At 35.8% G+C, this 19,338-nt stretch overlaps 1 protein-coding gene across 2 annotated transcripts in view; it reads left to right on the top strand.

The window, feature by feature from the left end:
- LOC136025978 (LIM domain kinase 1-like) overlaps positions 1-19,338 on the top strand; it is a 142,758-nt gene that overhangs the window by 16,812 nt on the left and 106,608 nt on the right. The window contains exons 1-3 of one of the 2 annotated variants that reach the window (XM_065702109.1): positions 3,227-3,326; positions 8,145-8,245; positions 13,532-13,646. In XM_065702109.1, the coding sequence (XP_065558181.1) occupies positions 13,548-13,646 (99 nt within the window). In that variant the 5' untranslated portion in view covers positions 3,227-3,326; positions 8,145-8,245; positions 13,532-13,547. Of the gene's footprint in view, positions 1-3,226; positions 3,327-8,144; positions 8,246-13,531; positions 13,647-19,338 lie in introns of those variants that run through there. The other variant, XM_065702108.1, reaches the window with a different exon arrangement.

The raw sequence follows: 19,338 nt of genomic DNA, 5'->3' as shown, positions 1-19,338 counted from the left end.
GGTGTTAATTTTGAAAAATTAAAAATTGAGGAATTTTAACTTAAGAACGGGTGACCACATCTTAATGAAATTTGATATTTAGAAGGAATTCATGTCTCAGAGCTCTTATTTCAAATCCCGAAGATCTGTTGACATTGTGGGGAGTTGGAGGGGGAAACTATAAATCTTGGAAAGCGCTTAGAGTAGAGAAATCGGGATGACACTTGGTGGGTAGAATAAGCAAATGTCGCAGATACGTGATTGACGTAACCGTACTGGATCCACTCTCTTTGGGGGAGTTAGGGGGTGGGTTTCAGTTCTTTAGCGAGTTTAGTGCTTCTGGACGTGCTAGGACGATGGAGATTGGTAGGCGTGTCCGGGAGCTGCACAAATTGACTTGATAAAGTCGTTTTCTCCGATTAGACTATCTGAGGGGCTAGAGGTAGAGGAAAAAGTAGAAAAATGAGGTGTTTATAACTTACGAGTAAATGATCGGATCTTAATGAGTTTTGATATTTAGTAGGACCTCGTGACTCAGAGCTCTTATTAAAAATCCTGTCCGGCATTAAGTCTCCGATTTTTCTTTTAAATCAAACTATTGACTCTTAGAATTTTGCTAGAGCTCATACCATATGAGCTCTTGGCTCGTCCGGCCTCGTCACAAGTGCATATGAGCTCTTAGCTCTTGATTTTTTTCGTAATGTTATAAAGAATATATACACATTGCTCATTAAAAAAAATTATTTATGACAATAAAAACTTGTTTTTTTATCAGATGGATAGATATTGTTCCTTAAACTTATCATAAAAACAAGTATAATGCTAATAGTAGCCGAAAGAACCAGGACTTGAAAAATGTTAAATGGCGAAAAGAAATTCTATATTTTTCATAAATTAAATTCTAAAGCAATACTCTTTTCCAGAAACCAAACAATCTTCATTATGGCATTTATACAAATAAATACAAAGATACAAATATAAATCCTTTAGTTCTGTAAAAAATTTCTACCACAACAAGTTAAAGGTAAATAGTTTTTGGCTTACAAGAGCTTTAAGACATAGGGTTAAATCGTCCTTCGGTGACTCTTAAAAAACATCATGGGAAATGCAAGGAGGTAAAGTTCCAATAATGTGGAAACCAGGTATCTCATTAAAAACAAAATTCTTGGTTTCACGAAACATTTATTGCTTTCTTCCTAGTCCTTGTTATGAGGCAGAATAAGACTATTCGGTCTTCTTTGCAAAGTTTAACTCCCAGCCATTATAACATCAAATTTCTTCTTTGGTACACAGACAGTACTGACAACGGTACTGAAATCGAAGATAATACACATCAATCAACCAACTAACTGCTGACCAAGATAGTCTTCTAGAATAACAGATTAATGAATTTAATTAGTCCTTCAGAGTTTTCACCTGTTGTAAATCCTTCCACTATCTGAGATGTAGTGATTCTAAAAACTTGGTTTTCCTAGCATCTTAAATCACTCTCAAACAAACAGGTAACGAGAAATAATTTTTTGGGCGCTGGATGTGGATGTGACACAGATCCAAGTGGATTTGCCCCTTGAAATTTAGTCTTTATTTTTTTCTTTATTTAGAATTTTTTGTTTTTTTAATTTTTTTGTCTTTATTTAGATCAGTTTTGGAGCTTCTTCCTTTAAAGCTAAATAATTAGAGTTTTCAATCTAAAAATTTATGCTGGAGAAAACCACTTGAAAAGTCTGACAAAAATTGTGAGCATATTTTTGTCAGAATAAATGTTGATCATGTTTGAAATTTGCACACCGTCAAGACCAAGACTTTTCAGTTTTGTTAAGCAATAACTTCATCATTACTTTTAGAGCTTTCACACAGACTCAAAGTTTTGTCAATGGTAAGCTAAACTGTGCTTACTGAAATGCTGTATGTGCACTGAAGCTTCAAAAGAAAAATTGTAAAGTACTTTTTAGTTCTTAGGATTTTCCTGTTTTAATTTGTGATCTAGAATGTTCCCATTGGAATTCATCTACGGAGAAACGGGAGAGAAAGCCCCTCTGCCCTGGCTAAAAGTGACTACCCTATCAACAAACTTTTGTCGTTTGAAATGGGCCTAAATTAACCCTTTCATTGGATGGTTTTGAAAGAGTATAATGAGAATGTAATTGGACAGAGCATTAACTATTAGTTAACCAAAAGTGAATTTGCCTGATATTGCGGAAGAGTGGCGTCAATTCGTGGATTTTCTAGGGGCGGGGGCAAATTTATTTTTCGAAATGTAGGAAAAGGGCCAATATGAAATTTTTAAAAAATAGAAATTCCCACAAACAAGATATTTCGGGAAATATAAGGGGCATATTCCTCACCCCCTAGCTCCCATTGCAATTGACTGTTAGGGAGCATAAGACTATTTATACAATTAGGTAGGGAACACTACTGGCATACCTCAGTGAAAATGATCATTAACATGATCGACGAAATTGTGGGGAAAAGTTTAGAAATCAATCACCATTCATATAAAGTTTATATGGGAAGTACGTTCGTATAAAATTTAGAGGGGGAAAATACCTCAAAGGGTGTATTTTAATGCCAAAACATCCTAACTCTCATTGATTCTTCTAGGAAATAAAGAATTTATTTCTGTCGGGAAAGGTGTGTGCAGTTAGAAATTGACATTTATCCCCTCTTTATTTCTGGAAGTATTTATGATCTACGCTGTGATTATAAAATTACAGAGTGACATTAAACCCCAGAATTAGCAGAATTTATTCTGTATAAGAGGGGGGGCTGCCACTTCCTCATCCCCAGCCTCACCCTCGAGATCTTAGTAACTTCGGAGGATGCTCATTCGATCGAAAATTTAGAGTTCTAGCTTTGCCTAATTTTATAAGTAGAAAATGATTGGAGACCAACCAGCCATTTATGGCTGGTTGGTTTATGATTAATAATCAATCATAGGACTATTCTCACTATTTTTCAAGCTTTTCTGGTTAAGAACTAAAATTCGGATCGCCATGTAAGTTTCCAGCAGATTATTAATATTCATTTTTATATAAATATTTGATTAGCTGTTGTTTAGTGCAATAATTTTTATAATAACCTGCATAGAAAATTCGGGTTGGATTGCGTGGGGGAATTTCAATTCTATGTATTGAAATCTTTGCATGGTTTTTGGTTTCCTTGGGGATGAAGCAGCTCTCGCCGCCTTACCCTGGGGGCCCTCCAATATAGCCATACCTTATTAACACCAATATTGGTTTCATTTCAGATTCAAATTGTAGTATTCTATGTGGGGCCTGTAATTTAGAAGTAGCTGATGAGGAGTATTTCAGAACTCTTGCCAAAAAGTGGCATGTTGATTGTTTCAGGTAAGTAACCTTTTATTGATTTTTAGCATAATTTTCAATTTGTTGCTGTAGTTGAGGGCAACCCTCAGTGCAAACCAGACAACTATGGAATATTCATGAAGTTTAATATAGAAGGATAGAAAATTAAGCTAAAATCGTTTTCAACAAAACACAAATGATACTCTAACCTTCAGAGGGTTTCAGAAACTTCACTTTGGGGCATTTGCTGCTTTGAATGTCTCCTTTTTTTCCTCAGACGTTAAAACTAAGTCACTCTCTTCGTAATAAAGGCATCACTCCCTATCAGTAGACTTAAAGGTCTTTAATTTATTGCCATCACACTTGTTCACTGCAATACGAGTCGCAATGATAGTAGCCATAATTCACCATTTCCTAATAACGCTTGAACATTTCTATTGTCTTCTTGATTATGTTTCAAAATAGAATGACATTTTAAAATTTCAATGGGTTCATTTGAGTTATCGAAAAATAGAACTTCTTTTCTTATCTTACATCAGGTGGGAATGTTTGGTTCAATGATCTGTTAGTTTTACCATAGAAAACTTTTGGGTTGTTGAATATCAAATACTTCGTGTAGGGAGCGATTCGGCCCAATAGTAACCGAAAACCTAAAATAAATAATCTTGATAACAATTAGTACATAAAAAGAATTTGCTTTTTCTGCTGATTTCAGATGTGTAAAATTCATTAAATTTAGAAAAAGCTCACTATCAGACTAAGTGTATCAGAGAACCCTATTGTTAAGGTTTCAAGCTCTTATCTGCCAAAATGTGGAATTTCGGATTTTTTTTTTTTAGTAGAAGAAACATCACGGCTGCTTGTTTATTTGTTTTTTTTTTGTCTCCAGGGTGATCGTACAGATCTAATGGTCCTTGAAGATCGGGAAAGGGCTCATTCGAACTGAAATAAAAATTTCGTGTGCTCCAACCAAGACCTAAAAGTGACCAAAAAGATGCAAGAACAACTAGTAACTATCCCACGCCTCTTTTTCCTTAAACACATGTAATCAAAATTTAGAGACAGCAATTTAATTCCGCGTAGTTGACAGGTGCAATAACTATGCCTTGACGATGAAACAACCCCTGAGGAAGGGCTGCAAGTTACGCACTTTGCCCATTGTTTACATATAATATTTATTATCGGGAAATATACGATTATTGTTTAGGGGGAATTTTCCCCTTTGAGGGAAGTTTTGGTGGGAAATTTTACATGGATTGGGGGGAATTTCCCCGCACGATTTGAAAAACGGTCGGAAATTGAGTAAAAAAAAAACGTTTTTTTTCAACTGAATCAAACCTTATTCTTTACGCTAAAGTTTGATTTTTTTGTTACAGTTTCTCAAGAAAGACTACTCAAACACAATGTGTGCTGAATTAGAATAAGAAGTATTTTTAAGAACTTTGAGTCTTAGCGGAAAAAGCTAGAGTTGAGGAAAGGGTAGCCGCATTAAGGGGGGATCCCCCCTTAAATGCGGAATATTTTTCCTTTTTTTAAGTTTTAATGTTGCTACTTACTTTCAGATGAAAAAAACTTTTTTCATTTAGCCTAAAATTAGAAAAAAGACTTTCCCTGCCATTCTTAACCTGACCTTGACTGACTTCATTTTGTTTTTAATGGCCTTTTCGTAATTGAGAATTTAATTAATAGCTAATCATCTTAATTTGGGGGGGGGGTTGAGGCTCTGCAACTGTAGTAAATAATGTCTTATAAATCTTACTTCAACTATCCTTTGCTAACTCTCTCTACCTCTCTCTCTTTCTCTTTCTTTCTCTTTCTTTCTCTCTCTCTCTCTCTCTCTCTCTCTCTCTCTACTATTTATTTGTTTCTGTTTATTGCTCCTTCTGAATCAGCAAGTTGCAAACACCACGGACAGAATTAATAATTGTATACGAAAAAGATGAAAATGCCTTACCAGAATGTAACCATGACAACAAAAAATAAGTAAAAAAGTCAATTAACTGATTAAGTATCGTCTGAAGTTAATTTTAAGGGACTTGAAAATCATTTTACACCAATTTTGGCAGTTTCATAAAAAGTTTCTGTCATTTAAGTAGTCTTGTTCAGATTTTGTTTCTTCTGGAAAAATTGTTTAGGGGAAAATATCGGTTAATCAATATAGTTATGCAGCGGTCTCATTTGGTTGGGACTAGGAAAATGCAGCTGCGTCAATTTGGCGGGGAGATCATGCCCACCAATTACTTTTGGCCCCTCTCTACTTAATTTCGAAAAAAAATTCCGTTTTTCTATATTTTCATTAAAATAAACTTTTTTGGGTACTTTCACAGAACAAATGAAAAACTTTAACACTGCCTCCTATGTTTGAAAAATAAATCTCATCTAATTTCAGCGATTTGACGCAATTGGAAAAACGATGCTATAGATAAATTGTCAACAGACGGTGTCATTAAATATCTGTTGTCTGCAGTCAGTCTCGTTAAGCCCCATTCTCACGTTTTCTTAGCTAGACACCTATTTCTAACCATCATCGCTTTGCAACGATAAGGGCTGCTTAGAAAAGAGAAAGTGAATGACGATTGGTAGATAATGATTATGCATAGACAAGGATGTCTAACTAAGCATGTGTGTGAACTGAACTTTAAAGCCATAACTTGTCTTCACAATTGATTCTTATAGAAATTAAATAAAAAACAACTAGTTTTTTTAACTGAAAGTAAGGAGCGACATTAAAACTTAAAACTAACAGAAATTACCCCGTATATGAAAGGGGCTGTTCCCTCATCAACGCCTCGCTCTTTGCGCTAAAGTTTGACTGTTTCTCTCAACTCTACTTTTTAAAACAGTAAAAACTGTTCAAAAAACATTAAAAACACCCTGAAATCCCTTTGTTTGGAAGAATACATTTGATAGAGCAAGCTATGTGTATGCTGAAGTAGGTGACACATTCCCTTTCACTCTGGAAACGGTGTTTTTCATCGATGATCATATAATATTATAAATGATATATATATATATATATATATATATATATATATATATATATATATATATATATATATATATATATATATATATATATATATATATATATATATATATATATATATATATATATATAGGGGGCTGAGGGAGGAGTGTGTCCTGGCTTTGGGGTTGCGTACTCCGATAAAATTTTTAAATTTGATTCGCCTTTTTTGCTTATATTTGGGTTGGTTTAGAAGCGCTGTAAATAATTTTTTTCCCGACACCACCAAACCTATGAGCGGCTCTGTGTACAGTTACAATTAAGCTTTATTTTTTTACCTTATTATAAGCTATAAGCTAGATTAATTATCTTGTTCTTAATTTTTCTCTGACCGCAAGATCCTTCTCTTTTATTAAATTAAATAAAAAAAAGTTTTTTTTTTTAACTGCAAGTAAGGAGCGACGTTAAAACTTAAAACGAACAGATATTATTCCGTATATGAAAAATTTTGTCCCCTCCTTAATACCGCGCTCTTTACGCTTAAGTTTGACTCTTTCTCACAACTCTACTTTTTAAAACCAAAAAAAATTAGTGTAAAGAGCGAGGCGTTGAGGCGGGGACAACCCATTTCACATACGGAATAATTTCTGTTCGTTAAATTTTTATGTCGCTCCATACTTGCAGTTATTTGATTTCTTTGATCTTTATTTGAATTCTGAACGTTTTTGAATTAATACATATTTTGATTTTGGCTCATCGCACATGAATAATTAAAACTAAATTTGTGTATTAATGTGTTTTTGGCTAAGTGGCTTTCTCTTAGTTTTGATCGGACGACTTTGATAAAAAAGGAGGCGGGGGAGGAGGCCTAGTTGCCGTCCAATTTCTGGTTACTTAAAAAGGCAAATAGAACTTTTTATTTTTTTACGAATGTTTTATTAGTAATAAATATCCGTAACTTATGAATTAACTTAGGTAGCCATCTTTTATATTTGTATTTTTATTACGTATGAGGGGGTTTGCCCCCTCGTGAATACTTCGCTCTTTACACTAAAGCTTGAATTTTTGTCCTAATTCTTTAAGAATAAATTAAATTTGGTTACGTGGGGTTAGATTAGCTTTGGTTTTTAACCCATTTCTGATATTTAGAACCAAATGTAACGTAGCCTAATCTAACCTGACCTAAACTTACATAATCTAACCATCATAGCTAACTTAACTAACTTAACTTCTACCATCATAGCTTGTATCAGACTGAAAAGGCTTACTCGCAAAGTTAATTGAATCCAAGCAGAGAAAAAGGAATTTCGAACATTCACCGGTGAATGTCGACTTGAACAATATTTCGGATATTCACGGATATAGTTGCCACCCCAACAAGGGAGCCGAACAGGTTTAGCATTAAACCTTATGTCGCTCCGAAGTGTGAATAAAGGTAATTGATAAAGGCAACTCATCTTTAAAGATGCATGCTTATTTTTTAACACGACTTTTAAGATATATTCTTTATACTTTTTTGTTTTTATTTTTGTGAAAGTTTGTTTGCGCACAAAAGAAAGGGTTTTCCATCCAGAGTTTTGCTTGAAGGACAACCCCTCATGGTAAAATGGAAAAATAATAGCCTAAAAATGTGCCTTCTTCCTACGGGCAACTTCTAATTAATTCTCTGACCCCCTTTCCCCCATTCACGGAATAATATCTTTTAAAATTTATTGAATTCAGCAATTTTGACAGATTTTGTGGATTTTGTCTCAAGAATTAACTAATTGCATATTTGCCGGCAATTTACACAATTTTACGAAACAGCTGTTTTTTTAAGTGACGTCTTTGGATTAACTCCAAGTGGCTCGGTTAAATTGGCAGGGTTTGAGTTAATTCTTTTTTTTTCGTATCAGTTGATATGTAAGTGTCAAGCTGTGCAATAATAAGCTATAGTCTTATTGTTTTTCGGATATATTGTGAATTGTAAAAATACAGAATATGTTATGAAAAATTGGTAAGTATTTATAAGAAAAATAGCGTAGGATTACACCAAGATCATGTCTAGGGGGAGTGGGTTTGAAACCACCCTACAATTTTTGCCTAACTTAAAAATTAAGGAAAATGCATGTAAACAAATTTTTGATGCCTTTTAAGTTTTTTTTATCCCACCTATCCTTGGATTACAAACATCTAGTGTAAGGGAAACCACAGTTTTTTTACGGGAAGGTATGTGTTTCCCAGCTGTGTCTTTTTTTGTTCAATTGTTTTGTAACCCTGGCCTTTTTGTGTATTTTTGGTCATGAAGGGCTAAATCCCGCAAGTAGTTTAGACTTTAAACGGTATGCGTAGGTTCAGTACGAACACAGAGAGCATTAAGTCTGCATACCTAACGTACGTCCGCCCCATTCTGGAATATGCGTGTCCTGTTTGGCTGCCCCCAGCACTTAGAACAGTGTATCTTTGTCAGAAGCTTAAATCGGTTCAGAAGCGAGCGGTATCGATCATATTGGCCCGCCGTGACATCTCCTACGTAAAGGCTCTGGAATTGCTAGGACTGCCGTCACTCCAAAACCGATACGAAACTCTGATAAGTTTTGGAAAGTTCTTGCTTTCTAACTCTCAGCACCGTGCCATTCTACCTGATCAACCTCTACCATCAAAAACGAGAAAGCAAGATAAGTTAGTTCTCGTTAAAGCAAGAACAAACCGATATGGTAATTCGGGACGTTGAGACGTGACAAGAGCGGGACGTTGAGGAGGGGACAGTCCCTTTTATATACGAAATAATTTCTGTTCGTTTTAAGTTTTAATGTCGCTCCTTACTTCAGTTGAAAAAACTTTTTTTTTTACTTATTTAATTTCTGAACGTCTATGAATTAATGCATGATCTGATTTTGGCTCACCATACATGAATAATTAAAACAAACTTTGTATGTTATTTTTTTTTACAAAATGACTTTCTCATAGTTTTGTTCGGACAATTTTGATAAAAAAGGGGTGAGGGACGAGGCTTAGTTAGTTGCCCACGAATTTTTGGTTGCTTAAAAATACAACTAGAACTTTTTATATTTTTTACGAACGTTTTTATTAGTAATAAATATACGTAACTTACGAATTAACTTCCGTAATGAACTTCTATATTTGTATATTTTTATTACGTATATGAGGGGGTTCGCCCCCTCGTCAATACCTCGCTCTTTACACTAAAGCTTGGATTTTGTCCCTATTCCGTAAGAATGACCCCTGAATCACAAAGGCCATAGAATAAATAGTTGAAATTACTGAAACTCTCAGTGTAAAGAGTGAGGCATTGAAAAGACGAACACCTTTATATACGTAATAATTTCTTTTCGTTTTAAGTTCTAATGCTGCTCCTTATTTCCAGTTGAAATAACTTTTTTATTTATTTTCTCGTTGTTTTATTTTAATAACGCAAGAAAATCCTGCGCCTCCTTTATGGAAATTATCTTCCCTCATGATAAATTCCTCCATGGAAAGATCCTCCCACGTAACCTTACCCCCCCCACCCGTAAAAAATTCCCCCTGAAAACGTCTGTACACTTCCCAATTACCGTTACTATATGTAAAAAATGGTCAAAGTTTGTAACTTGCTGCCACTCCCCCGACAACTATGGATTAAGTCGTCACCAAAGACATATTTATTACGTTTTTCGACTATGCTGAACAAAATGGCTATCTCAAAATTTTGATCCAGTGACTATGGAAACAAAGTTAGCATGGGAGGGGGCCTAGGTGCCCTCCAATTTTTTTGGTCACTTAATGAGAGCACCAGAACTTTTTAATTTCCGTTAGATTGAGTCCTCTCGTGACATTCTAGGACCACTGGGTCAATACGATCACCCCTAAAAAAAAAACAAAAAAAAAAAAAAAAAAAAAACACACTTACGTGATCTGTCTTCTGGCAAAAATACAAAATTTTACATTTCTGTAGATAGGAGCTTGAAACATCTACAGTTGGGTTCTCTGATTCGCAGAATCTAACAATATGATTTTTGTTAACATTCTATATCTTTTATGGGGTGTTTCCCCCTATTTTCCAAAATAAGGCAAATTTTCTCAGGCTTTTAACTTTTGATGGGTAAAACTAGACTTGATGAAACTTTTATATTTAAAATAAGCATAAAAATACAATTCTTTTGATGTAACTATTGGTATCAAAATTCCGTTTTTAGAGTTTCGGTTATTATTGAGCCGGGTTGCTCCTTACTACAGTTCGTTACCACGAACTGATTGATATTTAGCGAAGCATGGCTCTTGTTTGTAGATTATATATGTTTTTTCTAACCCGGAGGTGGGTACGTTGGGGCCTGCGTAAATGGGTAGAGGTTTGAAAGAAATGCAGCAGCTGGTGAATTATGTGAAACATATTATAACAAATATTGGAAAATGCAAAATATTTCCTAACCTCAGGACTTAACGTGTAACTATCAATAATCATCAAATATTTTATGTGAGATGAATATAGAAATAATAGTTTGTTTTATGTATTCTATAAAAGAATGAAAATATTTCTAAAAAAGGGAGAAAATCTCAGTCTAAGAAGCTTTCATCGTAAAAGACATTTTATTAACTTTTTGTTCATGCAACAGTAATAAATGGGGGGATTGCAATTGTGCCAATCGTTTATTACAACCTCCCTTGACTAAGTTTTGCATATAATTCATTTTTGAGCTTTATTGGCACTTTTTGATTATCATAGCTCAATTTGACCATTTGACTATTTAATGCTATTAATAAACAACTAATGCTATTGACATACATTAGTCCGTCCTAGCCGAGTTGTCAGAGCGCTAAACTTGAAATCCTGAGAATAAGGGTTCGAGTTCTGGTGTCGCTGGTTGTTGGGTTTGGGACGGCGTCAATGGTGTGACTCTGTGAGCTCAGTCAGAGTGCCCAGCTCTTATCTTAATGGGTACCTGGAGAAATTTGAGGGAAAAACACGGGAAGCGTTGAATGATTGGCCTCCAATCACGCATTGCACTCCCGATTCTCCTGAGTGAATCAGGAGATCAAACAGTTCGTGGTAATGAACTGTAGTAAGGAGCGACCCGGCTCAATAGTAACCGAAACTCTAAAAAATGGAATTTTGATACCAATAGTTACATAAAAAAAATCGAATTTTAATGCTGATTTTAAATATATAACTTTCATCAAGATTAATTTTACCTATCAAAAGTTCCTGCCTGAGAAAATTTGCCTCATTTTAGAAAATAGGAGAAAACACCCCCTAAAAGTCATACAATCTTAACGAAAATCACACCATCAGATTCAGCGTATCAGAGAACCTTATTGTAGAAGTTTCAAGCTCCTATCTACAAAAATGTGGAATTTCGCAATTTTTGCCAGAAGACTAATAACGGATGCGTGTATATTTTTTTTTTTTTTTGTTTTGTTTTTTCCAGGGGTGATCGTATCGACCCAGTGGTCCTAGAATGTCGCGGAAGGGCTCATTTTAACGGAAATTAAAAGTTCTAGTGCCCTTTTTAAGTGACCAAAAAAATTGGAGGGCACCTAGGCCCCCTCCCAGCTCATTTTCCCCCAAAGTCACCGGATCAAAATTCTGAGATAGCCGTTTTATTCACCATATTCAAAAAACCTAATAACTATGTCTTTGGGGACGACTTACTACCCCGCAGTCCCCGTGGGAGGGGTTGCAAGTTATAAACTTTGACCTGTGTTTACATATAGTAATGGTTACTGGGAAGTGTACTGACTATTTCAGGGGGATTTTTTTGGTTTTGGAGGGAGAGTTGAGGTGGGGGGGGGGCGGGGGTTACGTGGGAGGATCTCTCCATGGAAAAACTTCTCACGGGGGAAGAGACTTTCAATGAAGGGGGCGCAGGATTTTTTTGCATTATTTAAAAAAACAATGAAAAAATAAATATGAGAAGCTTTTTTTCTACTGAAAGTCAGGAGCAGCATTAAAACTTAAAACGAGCAGAAATTATTGCGCATATGAGGGGTTTACCTCTTCGTAATACCTCACTCTTTACGCTAAAGTATTTTTAGTAATTTCAACCATTTATTCTACGGCCTTTGTGATTCAAGGGTCATTCTGAAGGAATTGGGACAGAATTTAAGCTTTAGTGTAAAGAGCGAGGTATCGACGAGGGGTGAACTCCCTCATATACGCAATAAAAATATACGAATATAGAAGTTCGTTACGTCAGTTAATTCGTAAAATACGTATATTTTTTACTGATGAAAATGTTCGTAAAACAATTAAAAGTTCTAGTTGCCTTTTTAAGTAATCAAATAATTGGAGGGCAACTAGGCTTCCTCCCTCTCTCCTTTTTCTCAAAATCTTCCGATTACAACTATGAGAAAGCCATTTAGCCAAAAAGAAAATTAATATGCAAATTTTGTTTTAATTATTTATGTGCGGAGAGCCAAGATCAAAACATGCATGAATTAAAAAAACGTCCAGAAATTAAATAAAAAAAACAAGTTTTTTTTAAATGAAAGTAAGGAGCGACATTAAAACTTAAAACGAACAGAAATTACTCCGTATATGAAAAGGGACTTTTCCTCCTCAACGCCCCGCTCTTTACGCTAAAGTTTTTTACTGTTTTAAAAAGTAGAGTTAAGAGAAAGAGTCAAACTTTAGCGTAAAGAGCGGGGCGTTGGGGAGGAAAAGCCCTTTTCATATATGGAGTAATTTCTGTTCGTTTTAAGTTTTAATGTCGCTCCTTACTTTCATTTAAAAAAACTTGTTTTTTTTTTTATTAAATTGAGCAACAGACCGTTGGTCAGCATGCGATAAAGTTTAAAAAGCAAGTCACATGCATTTTGAAGATGAATGCTAGATTGAACCAAACATGAGATGCTGAACCTTTAAGCCATTTGATTAGTTTTTTTTTTATCAATAGGTTAGTTTGCCACCCAGGACTTAGCTCATATCGTTCAAAACTGACTTTTTTAAATGGCTTAGTACTAATCACTATGTATTAGCATGTATGCTAATACATAGAGTTTGGTTCTTTAAATGACATTATAACGAGGGATTGCCTACTTTCCAGCCCTTGATATACACATTAATGCGTCACCAATGCCGCATTTTCGCCACGCTAGGTACCATCCCCACTATACGTGGCACATTTTTGTCAAGCTTAACACGCTTCATCTGGTGTGTGTGTGATTTCTGAAAGTGGGCTATTCCTAGTATTTTTTTTCTCATTGTCTTGTAAACCAATAAATGTTTTTCTATGAATATTTATGGAAAACATATTGATATTGGCTTTGCTTAATAGACAAGTTAATATTTTTCCTTATTTTCTAGATGTTCTGTCTGCACCATGAAATTGAATAATTGGTATTTTGAAAAGGATGGGATACTTTTTTGTCAGTTTCATTATTGGGCAAAATTTGGCGAGCTGTGTCAACATTGCAATCAGGTAAAGTAACTTGGTGTTGGTTAGGCTAAATTTTTTAGTTTGCAAAATTTTTGGATGTATTTAAATTGGACAACTGAGCTTCGTGAATTATATTTAAAAGAAGTTTCCTTTTAGTTTGGAATGGTAACAGATTTCGGCACAATTGAAAAACGGTTTTTTATCCTAAAAAAAAGGTCATGGAAAAAGGATGTAATGTTGAGTCAATAACGATGTGATATTTGGAATTAAAAATATGTATCATAGGACAGTGCATTTGGCAATATGAAATCGACTCCTGGGACCCTAAGTTGGTCTGCAATAGTCTCCATGGATTTTTGCTTTAAAAAATTTAAGGCTTGACATGCCTTATGAAAAAAAATGTTGAATGATCGTAAACAGAAGACTAGAAAACGGCCAGCTGTGTAGCTCTCCGGCCACACTGATACATTTCGCTGCAAAATTCTCCCCGTACATTTTCAGAGACGGCATTTTCCCTAGAAGCTCTTTTTTGGGGGAGGAGTTTGCTTTAGGGGGGCCAGAAATAGGTTAAAATAATGTTTGTCCCTGATGAGTTTGAAACTTAATCCTTAAATCCGTGGGTCAAGCGGAACTTCATTTGGGGGCGAGTTCCTATCCACCCCAGCTTCTTTATTTTCGACTCGAAACCTCAAGTCCTTGGCCTAAGGAGACCCCAATGCAAAACAGAAAATAGAATCAAATATTAGTTTCTCCGACAATATGCCCTGACAAGGGCCAAAAGCTCTTTTCTGACGGGGTTTAAACTTACAACACTAAGGTGCTAGGTCAAAGGGGCCCTAATGTGTTAAAATAAGTTGAGTCTGGAGGGAGGGAGTTCAAAATATTTATTCTCTGATACAACTAACCGTTATTGGACTATAAGCCCCTATGAGATTTATGATCTACTGCTAGCTATTACTAAAAACTCACCGAAGCACCAAACCGCCTAAGACCAACACAGCTACGCAGGCTCCTCATACATCCCAATCTATTCAAATCTTTCTCTAAGACATCCTCCCACTCCTACCGTGGACGACCTGCTTTCCGTTTAGGCCAAAACGGTCGGCCGAAAAGGAAAATCTCGGGGAATCTGTCATCTTTCATCCTCAAAACGTGCCCTAGCCACCTCAACCTTTCTCTCATTTTAGCCCTGGAAAGCTGGATTGAACCATACTTTTCGTACAGCCTATAGTTTGAAATACGATCAGTCGGTCCGATACCCAAAATAGTCCGTAGGCAATTTCTCTGGAAAACGTCTAGCAAATCTTCATCCGCTTTTTGGAGCGCCCATGCTTCAGAGACATATTTGACCACTGTCATCACTTCCATAATTCTAATGTGGTTTTTCTAACTGTGACAAAAACACCGAGAGCCTTGGCTATTCTATTTTTAAATTCTTCACTACTCCTACCATCTTTACTAATAAGGGGTGGAAGACGTTTACGCACAACACGCATGCAATTAAACTTTGATAATAGCTGGATTCGGAAATGAACGGGTGTTTAAAAGGATGTACATTTATTGAGGCAGTGTTTTCATGTCTCTCTTCGGTCGCTACTTCGCTGATTAATTTCCAGGTTACCGATTCTTATTTTTAAGTTACTGATTTTTTTTCACCAGAAAATTAGAAGCATGGAGATTACAAAATCTAGTGGAACCATTTTAGCAAGAAACCAACAACTAGTAAACTGTTACAGGTGAAAATGTGTAACAGGTCTAAAGGTGATGACAAATGTCATCAAGAAATTGTGGTTTGAAGGGAGTTAAAGGAGGGAGTGTGGTTTGAAAGAAGGGAGTAAGAATTGGTTGAAGTTTTCAAATGAATGCATTGGAGCAATTTTTTCTATGCGAAATACCTTGTACATTGACGGAGGAAAATAAAAAGAATAAGTCAGAGTTGATTTTAAATAAACCGGTAATGTTACGAAATTAGGTTATTTTGATCGAGGAAAATTTTATACACGGGGAGGATTTTTCTGATGGGGAAGCGTCTAAGGAGGGAACTAGCTGACACAATAAATACTTGAACAGCTAAAAGAAACTTCCGTTAAAAACCTAATTTGAAACTTGATTTTTCATTGGGTCTGCCCTACTCGTTAAAAACGAGATATGATTGAAAATTGGGTTGGAGACGGGCGGGGACAGGAATCAACTGAAATTTAAATACATAAATAACTAAAATCAATGCAAGTTTGTGAGAAAGTTTGAAGAAAACCCTATAAATTCATGAAAGTTTCGTGGAATTCTCAACTTAACACCTTAGACTTTCATGAGACAGTGTAGATGCGCCATATTGACAGCCTGGATGTATGTAGTCTCTGGGGGGTTAGTTCGTTATTTCCCGATTGCTTTAACTTAGTGCACTTTGTTGATCCTTTGATATTGTAGATACGCTTTTTTTGTCAACCCAGATGAACAAAGGGTATTTCATTTAATTCAACTTTCCTTCAATTTATTACCTTTAGCTCCTGAGATATTGCATACTTGCAATTACGACAACCATGATGCACTTAGTGTCTTTTGATTTGGTTCAATATCCGTCAATATTCTTCCAAAGTATCAACTTAATGCTCTTAGCCGGCCCTGCTATATTGCAGATGTGCCCTTTGAATAATATAGATGAACATTCAATATCTCCTGATAGTTTCAACTTAATACTGTAAGCTGTTCCTGAGACATAGAAGATACACACTTTTGACAACCCCGATGTATGTAATGTCTTTCGATTTAGTTCAACATCCACTTCAGCTTTCCCTGGAGGTTTTAATTTAATTAAGTTTTAACTATTCCTGATATACTGCACATATGCCATCTCGATCACCTTGATGCACTTGGTATCTCTTTATTTAATTCAATATCCTCCTCGACATTTCTTACCTGCCCTCAGATGTTCCTAAAATGTAACAAATTCGTCATTTTTACAGCCTGGATGCACTAGAGATATTTTGATTTAGTTCCATATCCCCCTTAACATTACCTATAAATTTCAACTTAACACCCTTAGCCGTTCCAGGGATACTGCAGGTACCCCTTTTTGGAAGTCTGGATTCACGTAGTGTCTTTTGATATAGTTTAAGACGCACCTCGCTCATTAGTCCCTCGTAGTTTCAGCTCAACGACCTTTGACATTCCTGAGATATTGCAGATATATGCTTTTGACAACCTGGATGCACCTAATCTCTTTTTACTTTGTCAACAACCCCCTCAAGATTCCTTAGAAGTTTCAACTTAGTACATTTACCTGTTCCTGAGAAATCGCTGATACGCCCGTTTGATAACCTGGATGCACGTAGTGTTCTTTGATTTGGTTTAACACACCCCGAAAGCTCTGATTTAATATGCTGTTTGCTGTTTCTGAGAAATTTCAGATGTGCCCATTTGGAAATATGGATATATGTAGTGCCTTTTGATTTCTTTCAACATCACCCTCAACATGCCCGGAAAATTTCAGTGTGAAAATTTTGAAAATGTTGTGAGTGTAGTCATTCCTGACATTTTGCAAATACTTCTTTTTGATAATTTGGTTGCATATATTGCCTTTATTAGCTCATTTAGTTTAGTTGAACTAAAAGGCTGCCTCAAAAGTTTGATTGTATGTATTTGAAGGTTGAGGGGGGAGGGATATGCTGCTAGATAGGGCGTGCAAGGGGCGGCTGGCTGCAAAGGCGGATCAAGAGTGAAATCCTGGGAGGCCAATCCGACAAGGGTGCCAAAAATTGACAAAATTGACAAGCTCAACTATAAAAACTGATGGAAAAGAGAAAAAAAATACAAATGAGGGCGCCAGAAAACTCAGCCCCCCTAGATCAGACCCTGGCCGGTTGCTCCAATCTATTTGAACTCTTAAAAGAGGACTAGAACTTTCTATTTCCAATCGATTAAGCCCCCTCTGAAATTTGTACGACACTTTTTCCATGGCAAGTTGTCTGGTGAAAAAAAGAATATTGAAGCCACATCTCTTTTTACTTCAGTACGGCTATTGATCTCTATGATTCCAAATATGTAGGGCGCCAAAAATCCATGGAGTGAAAATTATACCCAATGGATACCCAATAGATTTAAAAGTATCTAAAACTGTACATCGAGCTTTCCAGTTTCAGAGGCAGTAATGCCGCGTAGCTGTGCATAAAGATTCAGGATCCTAAAGATTCGTATAGTCCATGCAAAATAAACAGTTGATTTAGGCAATTGTTTTAAAGCTTTATTTAACTCAGTTGATTCATTTGGACTTCAATAAAATTATGGACAGGGGTGTATAATTGCACATCAGCCATTATGGAGGAGGGCTGATGGATCTTTTTGTATATGGAGGAGGTATGCCTGAAGTCTCAAAAAATAAGTTTTTTATAACCAGATTTCCTGTGTCTTCGTAAGCCTTCAGATAAATATAAAAGAATTTTTTTTTTTTGGGGGGGAGAAGAGTTACTCTATAATCTCCTTAGTTTCCGAGAATATTTCTGGGCGTCGCCTGTAGTACAGATGTTACGAGGTGAATGCCCACCTCTTATTGCAGACTATTTTTTTCTTGTAACGTTAAAGGCTGTATTCACATACATATGATTATCGACATCGTAGGTGCCATCAGAAATTTTTTTATGAGGGGGGAGTAAGTGTTGCCAGGAGCTTTGTTTTTACCAATATTTAAATGAGAATATTTTTCATTTTCCTATTTATATAAAAGAACAGAAAGAAAGAAAACCAAGGGAAACGAACAGAAAAACACGTTCGTTCTTCAAATGCAATTAGATAGTGACATTACAACTTGAAACGCACAAATATTAGTCTGTATATGAGGGGGACTGTCCCCTCTCCAACCCCCAATTCTTTACACTAAAACTTGACTTTTCGTCTAAACTCTTTAAGAACGACTTTTGAAACGCAAGGGCCATTGAATTGGAATAAGAAATATTCTTAATTCACTATAAAGCTTAAGTTTAAAGATTTAAGAGGGAATAGTCCCTCTCATATACGAAATAGTTTTTGCTGTTTTCAAGTTCCAATATCACTCTTTACTTTCATTTTGAAAAAAATCATATAATTCAGTCAAAAACCTTGTTTTTTTACTTTTTTGGATTTACTGACAAGAGACGTACTGAGAAAGAGGAACTACTGAGAAAACAATTCGGATGCCAAGTCACTCCGCAGAGAGCAAAACAGCGTTAATTTTCAATTGAATGGCATTGTCATACATAAAATAATTGAATACACTACTTCTGCTTTTTTTATTCATTTCTATAAATTAATGACATGACATCATGTTAGTCGTTTTGGATTTTATTTGGTTTCCGGCTTTCATACAAAAAGGATAGATTGTTTTGGAAGCTGCCGCGTCTGAAATTTCAAAACAATCTGTACCACAAATGCGTACAGCGGGGATGGGAGGAATCCCTCTGCAGTTATATGGAGTGCTTAAACCCCGCGTTCAACAGAGCTAATTGCAATAAGTTGTTGAATCAATGTCACTATTGTGCTCTATTGAACGCGGTTTGAGTTTCAAAATAATCTTGCAACGCCATAGAGCCTTTGAAACTAATCCAAAATATTGTTAGTTTATACCGGTCTTCTTCTTGTTTGGGTTACTATTGAGAAGCATTCGCATACTCATTGCCGGATTCAAATTTTCAGCCTGAGTAGATTGCTGCAGATGAGGTCGAACTCCGCGTCTCGTATTAAAAAGTAGAGTTCAATCCACTGC

This window comes from Artemia franciscana, chromosome 4, assembly GCF_032884065.1.
Source record: "Artemia franciscana chromosome 4, ASM3288406v1, whole genome shotgun sequence".
In the NCBI taxonomy this organism is placed as follows: domain Eukaryota; kingdom Metazoa; phylum Arthropoda; class Branchiopoda; order Anostraca; family Artemiidae; genus Artemia; species Artemia franciscana.
The sequence above is the reverse complement of the archived record's forward strand: the minus strand, read 5'-3'. Positions and strand labels throughout refer to the sequence as shown.